The sequence below is a fragment of the Eleutherodactylus coqui genome, chromosome 7 (assembly GCF_035609145.1).
Source record: "Eleutherodactylus coqui strain aEleCoq1 chromosome 7, aEleCoq1.hap1, whole genome shotgun sequence".
In the NCBI taxonomy this organism is placed as follows: domain Eukaryota; kingdom Metazoa; phylum Chordata; class Amphibia; order Anura; family Eleutherodactylidae; genus Eleutherodactylus; species Eleutherodactylus coqui.
The window spans coordinates 93,781,653-93,796,444 of record NC_089843.1 but is presented as its reverse complement, the minus strand read 5'-3'; the positions used below and the strand labels follow the sequence as shown (position 1 = coordinate 93,796,444).

The following is a 14,792-nucleotide window of genomic DNA, read 5'->3' as shown; positions in this document are numbered from 1 at the left end:
TAGGGTCTGAATAGGCATTGCCTTCTGTTGTGGGTTGGCCAATGTAGCTCTGATCTCACAATACAACTTGTGCCCTCCAAATTTCACTGCAAATCAAAGTAAATGTCACACCGTCATAGAGCACAATGACTTCCATTGGACTGACAATACTTTGCTGTATGGTGTGATGTCCCACAAAAGTTTGTTACTTTCATGAAACCTGACCTAAAGATGCAGAGCTCACAAGGTATACACAGTTTATGGTGCTATAAGGTCACAGAATAGGATCTGAAAGTGCATTTCTAGTAATCTGGGCGTAAAACATCCTGGATAAGTGTCATAGGGTCTTCAATAAAATGGATGTTTTAATCCCTTCATTCAACTTCAAATGCACTAGGCTGCCCATTAGCTGCACACTCCAAGGGCTTCTGTAAAAGAAGGAGTCTAAATTCCCTGCTTTACTTAATGATGTTGTTACTGAAATACATTTTCCATCATGCCTAGTTGCCAGGTAGTTCACTAAGGAGCTACCAATGTTAAGATGACAGCTAACATTTCTCTATGCCTGAGGCTTTCACTTCATGCTAGTCCTAGTTACACAACCAGTGGCGTAACTAGAGCCTTAGGGCTTCAGAGTAAAATTTAGAACATCTTTTCCCAGTATATCCTAAAATATTATGTGCGCCTTTTTACTTCCCCTATTCTATTACTGTGTAATAAACGCTTCTTTAAGGTGCCGCCTTGCATAGCTCATGGTAGCTACTCCTCAGGTGCCCCGCAGTATACCATTAGCCAGCACCCAACAGGCATACTTTATTACAGTACTCAGGTGTCTGCAGGCACAACATACAGCCAACTAGTCACTAGTGGGTCCAGCCAGGATACATCATACAAAACAGTCCTTTCACTCACAAATGTGCCCTTTAAGCTCCAGCACCTCACTACAGTAGTGCTTGAAAGTCTATGAATCCTTCAGAATTTTCTGTATTTGTGTTTATATTTGGCCTACAATTACATCATTGTTTATTTTTGACATTTAAAGGAACTGCCTATTACAGACAAATATTTCAAATTGTGGCTCATCAGCCCAGGGCACCGACTGCCATGTTTCTGCACCCCAGTTCCTATGTTTTCTTGCATAGTTAGGTCATGCGGCCTTGTTTCTACATTAAAGGTAAAGCAATTTTGGCCACAGTTCTTCCATGAAGACCGCTTCTGTCCAAATATCTCCGAATAGTAGATTGGTCTACCTGGATATCACTGCTTTTTGCCAGTTTTAAGCTGATGGCATTGCTGGACTTCTTCTGATTTTAAAGGGCAGTAAGCACGATGTGTCTTTTATCAACTGCACTATGTTTCCTTGGTCAACCACTACATCCATGGTCTTCAAGCTCTCTCTCTGTGCTTCTTCAAAAGAGCGTGAACAGCAGATTTTAATATATGCAGAATTCAAACCCTATAGGAATTATATCGTGACACAGAAATGTCTGTGTGGACTAATGCAGTCTTGTGTGAAAGGTCCCATCTAGGTTTGATTGATGTTGCTTAGCAGAGGACATTGGATGATGCAGGAGGCAATACATATGGATGGGGTTTTAAAAAGCCCATCTGCATTTGGTGGAAAAAAACTTGTTTGCCATGGATTTACAGCATAATACACAGTGGAAGTTGTCAACCACATCTGGACCCAGCCTAGAGGAATAAAAACCGGTTGTACTATGTTGCATAATTAAAGTTTTTTTTCCCACTTTTTACTGTTGAAGACCTATCTCAGGATAGGTTATCAATAGCAGATCGGCTAGGCATCCGCTGCTCAGGATCCCTGATGATCAGTTGATCCTCTAGCCCACTATCATTATATCGGTGGCCAGGGCTGAAAGTGTAAGTAAAATCAATGGCAGTGAAGCCACCTATTATATTTCTAACCATAACCATCGTCTGGCTCCAATGCCCTGACAGCCTTTTATGGAGGATCATCTGATCGGCAGGGATCCTAAGGATTGATCATCAATAATTAAAATTGATAAAGCCCCCTTCATTGCAAAGATAATGCCAGAAAATAGTGCATCTTTGATGAACCTTCAGAAGCAATTTCTCGGTAAGTGGCCCGAGTTACGGTGTTTATTGTCTTACAATATACATCTTTAAAAACTCCTCCCTCCTTGCCTTTAGGTGTAGGGGCTTTCAATGGCCATGAGTAATTCAGTAGCTTATTGAAGTGGTGTTAAGACTTATCTTTTTTTTTATTTGGCGCAATATCAATAAAAATTCCCTGGTGTGAGTTATAAACTGCTACCAATCTAGCCCTTTCTATTCACTTGTATACAAAAGCACTCAAGGAACTTTGATCTGAGTGTCTTTGAATTAACAGAGCAATTAAGCAGATTTTGTTCAAAGCACAAACTCATTGGTTGGTGTTTTACACTGATGTGATAATGTTTACACAGATGTGCTTTGAAATCACAACTATAGTGCATTGCAGATCCATCCACATGACTGAATCCTGTCATTTGCAAGGTAAATAGTGTAGCATATACCTGCTACAGCTATTTCATTGACGACCCAAAACTTTGTTTTTCGAGCGGAGGTTTTTACAACTTTGTAGCTGACTAACCTACTCTCAGCCAGGGAATTGCCGCTTTAAAAGGAGATAGTTTATAGTTCAGGTGCACTATTGAGTATTGAAAGGATGGGAAGGTGTAACGTTACCTGCACTTAAACATCTGCCAATGAATTACTCCCAACATTTCATACTGCACTGAAATGAAAGTCTATTTGATCTCTCTGATCTAACATTACACAGACTGGTTCTGGGTGGCTCTGTGGATAGATATTCCAGCTTAAAAGCAACTATCTAGACTGTAGCAAGAACTGTGACAGTAACAAGGGGGTGTCCTTTACGTCTGGAAGAAAGAAGGTTTCTACACCAACATACAAGGGAGTTCTTTTAAGCACAGACTATGGAACTCTCTGCATCGGGACGGGGTGATGGTGAACTCACTAAAAGAGTTCAAGAGGAGCCTGGATGCTTTTCTTGAGTGTTACAATACTACATATTATAGCCACTGATTACTTCAGAAGGGTTGTTGAGCCACGGATTACTCTGATTACCAGATTGGAGTCAGGAAGGAATTTTTCCCTCTAAATTGAGGAAAATTAGCTTCTACCTCACTAGGGGTTTTTGCCTTCTTCTGGATCAACATTGGGTGGTAATAAGCTTAACTAGATGGACATATGTCTTTTTTTTCAGCCTTACACACTATGTTACTATGTTAGATTGGCATGCTGGAATGTATAGTTCAACATGCATTACCATATTGATATGGAGCTATTATAAAAATATTGCTTTTTGGTATAATATAAAAAAAATGTAATATCGACTGGCACTGTTATCTTGTGTTGCTCTCAATTGTGTTCTATCAACATACTAAACCACTCAGCAATCGTGTTTACTAGAACTCCAGTGAAGAACTACAGCACAGCATATACACAAATAAGAAAGTGCAACATTAAACCATTACAATAATCAGAGAGTTCACACACTGCAGAATGGTTCTGGAATTTCAGCTGCAGAATGCAAGCTGAAGTTCTGCTACAATGTATACTGCAATGCAAGTAAATGGGGTTAAGAAACAGCAATAAAAAGGAATTAAGCATTTCCATTTTTTCCCCATTGATTACAACGGGTTTTCACAAAACTGGAAATGTTCCTATTTGATTCCGTTCAGTTATATTTTTAAAATGGAACAACTAGCGCAGCAGTCTAAAGATGTCACTAAAGCAGACTGGAATCAAATGGAAATCCATTGAAATTAATGGGGAAAAACAAAAAATGTTTATTATCTTTTTATTTCTATTTCTCTGCTCCAAAAACAGAACAAAGATCAGAAATCACTAACACTAGTGTGGACAAGCCCTTAGGCATAAAACAACATAATCAATAATACATATTAGGGGATAAGACAGCACTGAAATTTGTAGTGGCTACACTACTGATACATTTCTAACACGTTTGTAGCTTTTTCCAGATTTGATCAGCACCTTCTACATAGGCATGAGTTTCCATTTAAAGAATCAGGAAAATGAAAAGTCTGCAATTAAAATATTTACTATACTTTCTTATATTTTTGTGCAACATTATATAAATGCAATAGACAATCTAGTGAAAATATGCTCTAATGACAGTTTAAAGAGTAACAGCAGTTTTTACAAACTTTTGACATGTTGCTTTGACTTGTCAAAAGTTTCTAAAAGTGCAGCTACTCTTTAAACTTTGTAGAATTAACCCTTCCCTCTCACAGATTGTAGAATTCTGTTAGGTAAGCATTGCTCTGTCCTGTAGCTTGCACGGTGTGTATAGGTGGATGCTGTACTATGAGTGGCTGCTCTCTTTGTATTAGTGTGTAGTCTGGGAAGGTCTGAGCTGCAGAGCCCGCCCCCTCCTCTACCTTTCCTTGCACCTGTCCAGGCTGTACATTAGGAGGACCTCCTGCATCCAGATCACTGCTCTTCCCAGCTGCTTCTCCTCCAGGATCGCTTTGAGGACCTCAGCTCCTGATTTCTTCTGCACTGCCTCCATCCCAGAGGTGTTCAGTCATCACCATCTCCCTGTTTCAAGTCTTAACATGTCCTTTGGGTTCAGGCTGGGCAGTTTGCAGGGAGAAGTGGATTATGGTGATCATGGCTGTGATTAACATTTCAAGTGAATGGGCCTGCACTTGGAAGGAGAGACTTTGCATATTGTAAACAGAGGTGTGAAAAAGAAGCCTTGAGACTCAGCTTCATTACCATATGTCAACTGGGTCAATATACAAAGTGACTGCACATAAAGGTCTCACTGGCATCGTACTCTCCGGAGAGGAGCCCCCGGTGCCAGCACAGCTTCTGCAGGCAGTCCCTGGAGTAATCCCACATGGCTCCACTGCCCGAGGTGGGGAACTACCTGGCCGGGCTGGACACCCTGGGACAGGTTGGTTCTCATTTCTTGCTGCCTCCACCTGCCAGGGATAGCCCCTTGTTGTATAGTGACCCCATGGGACAACCTGAGCGCCTCTCCCGCAGCGCCCCATCAGACCTGGCGCATCTGCAGGGCATCCTGCGCCGCCGACAGCTCTACTGCAGGACTGGCTTCCACCTGCAGATCCTGCCAGATGGCAACGTGCAGGGCACCAGGCAAGACCACAGCCGCTTCGGTAGGTACCGACAGTCAAGTATTCCTAATGACCCATTAATGCAATGGAACGATGTAAATGTTACCTCAATGTAATCTAATGCTAGTGTATGTTATATACCTATGTGGGCATACTTGACATTTGCACCACCCATCTGCCTACCTGCAGTGTGTAATACAATTGATGGCCGCACACCTACCTGTATGCCACTCTGTTAGGATTGCACACCTACCTGTATGCCACACTGTCAGGACTGCATACCTACTTGTATGCCACACTGTCAGGACTGCATACCTACCTGTATACCACACTGTCAGGATTGCACACCTACCTGTATGCCACACTGTCAGGATTGCACACCTACCTGTATGCCACACTGTCAGGATTGCACACCTACCTGTATACCGCATTGTCAGGGTTGCACACCCACATGTATGCCACACTGTCAGGATTGCACACCTACCTGTATGCCACACTGTCAGGATTGCTCACCTACCTGTATACCACACTGCCAGGACTGCACACCTACTTGTACACCACACTTTCTGGACTGCACACCTACTTGTATGCCACACTGTCAGGATTGCACACCTACCTGTATGGCACACTGTCAGGACTGCACACCTACCTGTATGCCACACTGTCAGGATTTCTCACCCACCTGTATGCCACACTGTCAGGATTTCTCACCTACCTGTATGTCACAATGTCAGGACTGCACACCTACCTGTATGCCACACTGTCAGGATTGCTCACCTACCTGTATGCCACACCTTCAGGACTGCACACCTACCTGTATGCTACACTGTCAGGATTGCTCACCTACCTGTATACCACACTGTCAGGATTGCAAACTTACTTGCATGCCACACAGTCAGGATCGCTCACCTACCTATATGCTACACTGTCAGTATCGCTCACTTACCTGTATGCCACACTGTCAGGATCGCTCACCTACCCGCATGTCGCACTGTCAGGATAGCTCACCTACCCATATGCCACACCTTTAGGATTGCACACCTACCTGTACGCAGTATACTACATTGTGAACTATATATTGTGTGATATACAACCTAATGTAATATGTAATTCTGAATACAGGCTTCATATATAGTGCCTGGTCATTATCAAGGCCACATTGCAGCTTTTACTCTTCTTTACATCGCAGCATAGGGTCATCTTTTTTGTAGCTTGGCTATAGATACAATTATATTACACATGTAAATGTGACATGAACCATATAATGATGTAAATTATATCCTATACATTTCCATCACATCCAGTATGTTCTATGTGCCAGACAATTGAATTACTTTTCACTCAGCTTCTTGCTAAATACAAAGCATCATTATATTCCCCAACCAATAATTATGCATAAAAGCTAAGGATTTTGATCGTTCTGGTATGAGAGATGCAATGACTATTATTGGTCGTACCCTATAGAAAACCTTTACGTCTGTAGCCGTGGGCAATTTTCTGGTAGACCAGCAACCTGCCTCCGTACAGAGGACAGGCGAGGATGTAAATGCTTATCTGACAGGAAGCGTGAATAATGATCAGGGTATTTATTCAATGTTCTTTTTATCTGAACAAACCAACTATTGTTGATAGGCGCTTTCCCCCCCTTTTATTGATTTAGTTGCTGTATAACTGATTAAAATGTTTTCTGTCACTTTCCCATAGCCAAGACAATAAATATCACTTATTCTTAACTCTTTTGATGCCTGACATCAAATAGAAGCCCTTGTCGGCTGAACAGTTAATTAATCTTCTTGCCTATAAAAATCCTGAAGGTGAAGTTCATTTATAAATGAATGGTGGTGCCAGGTTGTCATTTGCGGCAGGTTGTGCTATAAGAAGCAAGAAAAGTGTTGTACGGTCTGTGAACAGGGATATTCTATTTTGCTAATAACCAGGAGTAGATAGAGATCAAACAAGTGCTGTTCTTTTCTTCGTTCTGCTTTATGCTGCCCCTATTCTCATCTGAACCTCCTCTGATGTGGTCACTCACCTGGTTGACTCACCTGCTTGTTGTTCAAGGCCTGCTCTGAAAAAGATAGCATAAAAAAGGAGAAATACCACCATCACCTCCACTAGAAAATAGGCCATATTCTATGAACTTGATGAAAAAAAAGTTATTGAAATAAAAGTAGTGTATGTGAATAGAAAGGCATACATGATCGTATGACGCATGGGCCCCTGGGGCCCAAAATATGGATTTCAGTTATGTCTGGTGGCCCCTGTAGGAGATAAAGATTAAAACCCAATTGCAGATTTGAAGAGTAGCACGTGAGAAGCAGAAATCCGCTTTCCATGTCTCAATAAGTCCCATTTCTGCTATGACTGAAGTAAGGAAAGCGTACTTGAAGCGGCCTTCTTCTGCTACGATACATGCAAAGAGGCGTTCAACACTTCAGTACAGGTTGGACGCTATAATTGTGGGACTGTGTTAGTGAACGGCAAAGCGCCAATTTAGTGCAGATGCAATGCAGATTACTAGTGAGTGCTCGACCCAATCAGAAGACAGTGCAAATGTCAGTGTTAATGTGTGGGATGGAATTTGGCACCTTGTTGGACCTGTGTTCATTTCAGAGACTCTCAACGTGGATCGGTACCTGAATCACCTGAAGATGACAATGGATGGCTTCCTGGGTGACCTGCCCCTATTGTAGCAGAAGGAGGCCACTTCGAGTATGCTTTCCTTACTTCAGTCATAGCAGCGGTCCCAGGGGATTAAAGAGATGTGTAATGTGGACTTCTGCTACTCACATGCTACTCTTCAACTTTGCTGCTGGGTTTTACTCTCTATCTCTTGCAGAGGCCACAACACAAAATTAAAATGTATGTTTTGGGGCCACAGAGGCCCGAGCGCCATACCATCATGTAGCATATCCATACCTTCCTGTTCCAGTACGCTATTGTTATTTCAATATAGGACACCAGTAATGACATATAGCCCTGGATCAGTCCTTATGACTACACCCTGTATAGAGTACTTTGAAATTTTGAGATGAAATCTCAGGGATTTTTTAAAATTATTTTTCACACTGGTGCAAATATATCATACATATCGTATTAGCAAATAACCACCTTTCCTGTAAAAGTATGTAACATTTAAAAACATATAAAAATGGCAACATGATAGACCCGTCTGAGTTGCTTTACATCTACAAGAAACTTTCATAGTATATGCTATATTCTGTAAGTGTTGACTGACAGTTCCAAAATATTGTAAACAGTCCAACACCAAAAATGTGAATAATGCTCCATTTTTTGGAACTACTTTATTGCTATATACACCCCAACTGATTATTTAAATCATTGATTTCTTTTTTTTCAGGTATTCTTGAGTTCATCAGTGTGGCCATTGGTCTAGTCAGCATAAGAGGTGTGGATAGCGGTTTATACCTTGGGATGAATGATAAAGGAGAACTGTTTGGATCGGTAAGATTGATTCATTTGATACACGATATGTAGGATTATAGTTTATGCATTCAATTTTTATCATTTTTGCCTTTCTGTATGGTTGAATGTTATATTTATTAGCTTTACTTGTTGTATCAATACCCCTTCATGTACCTTATGGGGGAATATATATTTCCCGATGCCGACCTGCCTCCTGGTTCAGCTTCTGATCCGCTTCTTCCTTGGGCCCTTCTTCATACATCCAGCATGTCTGCAGTGCTCCTGTCACTCATGGAAGTGCACTGAGTATCAGTAGTCAGACACTGCGTGCTGCTTTCTGATTGGCCAGTGTTGCTCACATGAGCAACACTGACCAATACACCACTAGTGGTCAATGTGCATTGAGTAGTCCATGAATTGCCATGGCCATCTTGGGAGTATGAAGAGAGCCTCAAGAACAAGCAGATCAGTGGCCGAGTCAGGAAAGGAAGAGAACCAAGTAATTTAACTCCCCTTCTTTGGTCCCTGGTCAAATTTTGCCCCAGGATTGGATTGGATATGTGGATCGGGAAGGGCATCGTTTCTCCTTAGGAAAAACATCTAGAAGATGTGGGGAGGCTTTGTACCACATCTATAGGCTTCTCACTAGCCAAGCCAGATACCTACTGCACACTGATGAGGGGCAATCACCCCAAAGCAGCCTGTTTGTACATAGTTATCTTTTCCCTTTAAAGAAGATTCTGGCTTTGGCTCATAATTCCCAGCCACTGTTACAAGGCTTAATAAAAAGTCTGACATTGTCTTGCAGGAATGCTGCCTTCCAATAGGTGGCGATGTAGATGCATTGTTTCATCCTCCCATGTATGCATTCAGAAAAGTACTACTATAATATACTGATATATTCTTTTTCACCTTTTTTATAACAGGAAAAGTTGACTTCCGAGTGCGTCTTCAGAGAACAGTTTGAAGAAAACTGGTATAACACTTATTCATCAAACTTATACAAACATGGGGACTCTGGGAGGCGATACTTTGTAGCACTTAATAAAGATGGTACTCCAAGAGATGGAGCCAAGGCTAAGAGGCATCAAAGATTTACACATTTTCTGCCCAGACCTGTGGATCCAGAAAAAGTGCCTGAACTTTATAAGGGAGTAATGGGATATAGTTGAGGATGTAGACCAAGTCTGGCTGCTTGCTATAACTAAACAGCTTTTTCTTGAGGAAAAGTGAAGACAAAGTTCTGTGAAAGGACTACATCTCTCATGCCTTCGGAGACTATGACCAAAAAATGCTGATAATCATAGTAAGGACCACCTAGACTGTGCAAGTGGTTAATGCTACTGTGGATAAAGCAGAGAGCCAAGATTCAAATGCTGCTTACCTGTGGAATTGCATAGCTATGTAAAAAGGGAATTGGACCATCCTATTGGAGCTGATGACACCTCCTGTTTCAGGAGAACTTATCGAATATAGGATATGCCAATATTCCCACGCACATCAGATTGTAAATGTCAACTGAAATGGAACTGCAGTCCATTACTTTCCTACAGATATCTCTCTCTATCTTGACCAAGAGGCAGTTTTCAACCTGTGGACTTAATATGCGTATATCTAAAATATATATTTATTTTTTTATACTTATTTATTTAAAAATTCTATTTTTTACCAATGTGTTCATAGACTGGTACTATAGTTCTTGGAAATGGGCTACAGTCATATTTTATCAGCTTATTAGAACATTGCAAATTTGTGACTACTCCGTGAAAGTCATTCTCGAAAACGTGACAATTTTTCATGACAATGAAATAGTTTATGTTATTATCATACTGACAACAAGGGGAGGTATTGGATGCCTGCAATATATATGAATGCCTTAAAATTGTAACAACCTCAATGTCCATTTTCAAAGGTATTAAATACACACTGAGATGAAAGAGTTGGTATTGTTTTGTTTTTGGCATTTATTTTAGCCTTTTTATCTGCACCTGTTGACATTAAACATATCCTAAATGACTTTTAATGCAGCTGGAAAGCTTGCTACCTACTTCCCATTCATTGTGGTTTGTCATTCCGGCCAATGTTAAAGAACATTATTTTTTAATATCTCTCGGAAGATAAGGCTGTGACTTGGCAGCACACTCGCTAGATTGTCATGTGATTTGTTTTGGCAACTGTATCAAGTGAAAGGAATGCAACAAGTTTCCTTTTAAGTAATGCACAGAGATATGAAAGCTGCCATAATGGCCCCATACACTCCAGAGTATTGTAAATTCTTATTCCAGTTGTGGGAATGGATATACATGAAAAAATATGCTGTAATTGTCAGCAGCACACAAATGCAGGCATAAACTGATTATCCACTTTTTTAATGTATCATTGAATCTGGTGTAGCTAGCTCTTGTATAGAGTTATTGCTTGCACCTCCCACTACCAATACCAAGGGCTCTGGGCACAGGGATTGAAGACTGACAGGGATGGAAACTATGTGAGACTGACACGAAAGAGGTTTGTATCTAACATATTCTACATTATGATGCCATCTAGGTTCCATCCTGGTTTCCATCCCATGCAGTTTTCTGTTAGGAAGATAGAAGCCAGTACAGAACTGGTGCTGGATTGAGTAAGTATAGTGTGAAACCAGCATAGCCTCATAGACCTCTGCTGCTAAGTTATCAAACACGGCTAAAACCTTGTTTCCATAACTATTTGGAAACCGTGCACCCCCGACTTGAACTCATTCTGTTGAGAAACTAAGGGGATGTTATAATTTCAGTATTACCGAGATGCAGTGCAGCCAACTGCTCACAAATGGCATTTTGGCACCTCAAGTCCAATTATGACCATCAAGGCCCAGTGTTCAGGGCACAAGCAGACCATGAATAGGGGAATGATTGGCCCTCAACTTTTCCCCTTCTTCCTGTTGCTGGTTACTGAATTCCTACATATGGGTAGACATGTTAGCAAGTACTATTGGTAACCATTTGGGGACCTTCAGCTTTCTGCAGTCAGATGTGAGAAATTCATAGCAGTGGGGTTCTGAAAGATGAAATCAAATTTGTTTTAAGGGGAACAATGCTATGACTAGTGAACAGCAGGTAAATTATTCGCAAATCTCTAAATGCGGATACCATTAGATTTTAAAGCAGAAAATAATAAAGCTGGTAAACCCTTTTTACGCTAAATGTACATCTATTTTTTATTTTACAAAGAATCAATGTCAGTTGTCACGCTCTTAGATATATTACTTCACTATAAAATATATTCTCCTACCAAAAGTAATTGGACACCTGGGCAAGAATCAAAAGCAGTCTTTATTTACATATGTTAATACTTAGAGGGGCCTCCTTTGGCCCTAATGACATTGGATTCTCGGGTTACTTTCTACTAACACCTGATACCCTTCAGCTGGTATTTCCCTCTATTCATCCTGCAAATGTCTGGCAAGTTTTCTCAAAGAAAATGGGTGCTGTTCAACCTCAGAATTTTTCGGCTCAACACACAGGTGCCATATTTTCTAAAGTAAAAATTCTAAGTGGAGTAAAAAGGAAATAAACACAATTGTGTCATTTTTTTGGGGGATGGAGATTACAGAGTACACACTGTGGCAAAAATAACATGACAACTTTATTCTGTGGGTCTGTACAGTTACAATGATGCCAAATTTGCATCATTTAAAAAAATATCTTAAAAAAAAATTCTGTCGCAATCTTCTGACCACCGTGGACTGCACATGTCACTGCAGGGTTAACAAAATGCATGTCTTTTAATTAATAAAGCACACTTATTATGTGAACATGCAATTTCCAAACAACATACCTTTTTCCAATACTTCATAAGTAGTTTTGGTACTGTATCTTTGTAGTAAGCTTGGTTCTGGTACAAAATCTAAGCAGTAAACACAATTCTGGTATCTTATCTGTATAGCATGCTCGGTTCTGATATCGATGTTGTAAACTGAGTTCTGTTACCATATGTATGGAGTAAGCTTGGTGATGGCACTGTATCTATGTAGTAAGCTTGGTTCTGTTATCACATTTATGTAATAAGCTTGGTTCTGGTACCATATCTATGTAGTACGTTCAGTTTTGGTACTTTATCTGTGTACTAAGCCTATTTCTGGTACCATATCTATTTAATAAGCATCAGATCCTTTTATATATTCAGACAGGTGGAGGTCCACATTCTTATACAGCCACTGGCACATGCAATGTGCCAATAAGGGTTTGTTCACATCTGCAACAAGGCTTCATTAGGGCTTTCTGTCTCTCTGTTCCATTTCTGAAGCAGAGAAATGGAATTAAAATAGAATAAAATGCTTCCTTCTTGCCACATTGTTATCAATAGATTTTCGAAAAAAATAGAAAGCAAACAGAAAGCTTTCAGTTTGCTTCTGTTACGTTTGGTTTCTGTTTTTAACAGAACAGATAACGCTGCAGACTGCTCTATTTGTTCCTGTAAAAAATAGAAACACTAAGGCTAGTTTCACACTGGCCATCGCGATATCGACACGTGAAGATCGCGGCGAAATCGCAACTTTTTCCTGGGCTTTTTGAGCGTCAGCTGCTTTTTCTCGCAAAAACATCGCTGCTGCATGCGATTTTCTCGTGCAAAAGACAATAGGACTTCCTAATGTTAAAAATGCATAGCATTGCACAAAAATAGTACGTTTGGGCTTTGCGACGCGATAAAAAGGCTCCATAGGGAAACATGGGAGATTAAAACAACGCAGAAAGATAGGGCATGCCTCTTTTTTTTTCTCTTGCAACATTGCATTAGTGAAAACATCGCAAATGTGAAGGAAACCATTGAAAATCATTAGTTTCACAATTCTGCGTTTTCACTCACTCTCACATTGCACAAAAATCGTGCAATTTTATCGCCAGTGTGAAGGCACCCTGACAGAACTGAAGCAAACTGAAAGCTTTCTGTTTGCTTTCCATTTTTTGCATCAGGGACCATGAGCCTTTAGCTGTGCCCCTAGGGCACTGTAACTGTTTGGGGGACTCATGGGGGAAGTGCAGCGCTGTAATTGTGGAGTTGGCAGAAGGGTGCGGGGCACAATGTAACTGGGAGGTAAATGGAGGAGCACACTATAACTGTGGGAGACAACAGAAGGGTGCACAATTTGTGTGTAGGTAGCACTGAGAAGAGTTGGTAATGGCAGGATAGGGAATGTGTGCAGAGCTAAGTGCTGTCTGGAAGATGTTATAATGGTCAGATAGAAGTAAACCAAAAAATAACTTCATCTGTGATCACTAGAGGTAAATGCACTGTAATCACTCCCACTATGTAGCAGTGGTATCTGACCATGGTATGGTGACCATAATATTTTAGAGATTCACTAGAGCTAAGTCGCTGTATCTAAGCCCATCATTTTAGAAACGTTTTCTATCAATGTCCTGTATGCTTTATTTTTTCTTCTCTTTTGGTGGAAAGTGAGGCATGTGTTTCGGAACTTGTGCCCTTAATCTTTTAAAACTATAGCAATGTCCCTTTGCTGTTAGTGCTGTATCACTGGGCCACTTAAGAGACCCAGATATGCAGCAGAATGTTTTGGGTGGATCACAGCCAGCAGCCCTGAAGAGCAGTAGGGAGCTTCTTGCACCGGGGCCCATAGGCCCATTAGCTATGTCCCTGGTTCTGTCAACATTAAAATAAAAATGCTGCGGTGTTGGAATGTGATGACACACCAACTCTTTTTGTTGCAAAAAAGTTAATATTTTGCAAAAGTAATAAAAACCAATAAAAAAATTTGGTGCTGAGCTGATCACAATTATCCAAAGAATAAAGTTAAAATAATATTCATACCACATGGCAAATGCTGTAATATTAAATCCCTAAAAACAATTGTGAAATTACTTTTTGGGATTTAATTAATAAAAGTTATTTAATGCATCATATGCATGCAAAAATGGTTTACATAAAAACTAGAAGTTGTCTCACAAAATACAAGGTGTCATACAGCTACATTGACAGAAAAATTAAACAGATCTGACTGCTGGAACACAAAATGGAAAATAATTCACTGGTCCTTAATGCTAAGACCACTAAGGCCGCCTGCACACGGGCGGAAATCCCGAGGGATTTCCGCCGCTGAAAGCCTGCATAGGAGTGCATTACAATACGCACTCCTATGCAGACGGCCGCGGTTTGGCCGTGCGAAATCCCGCGCGGCAAACAAACCGCGGCATGTCCTATTTTTGTGCGGGGCTCGCAGAGCCTCGCACAGAAACG

At 40.8% G+C, this 14,792-nt stretch overlaps 1 protein-coding gene across 1 annotated transcript; it reads left to right on the top strand.

The window, feature by feature from the left end:
- The first annotated feature begins 4,891 nt into the window (after nucleotides 1-4,891).
- FGF20 (fibroblast growth factor 20) lies at nucleotides 4,892-9,727 on the top strand. The gene is made up of 3 exons (XM_066574658.1): nucleotides 4,892-5,171; nucleotides 8,491-8,594; nucleotides 9,482-9,727. Exons 1-3 carry the CDS (start codon nucleotides 4,892-4,894, stop codon nucleotides 9,725-9,727), a joined length of 630 nt encoding a protein of 209 aa, XP_066430755.1.
- Nucleotides 9,728-14,792: the final 5,065 nt, after the last annotated feature.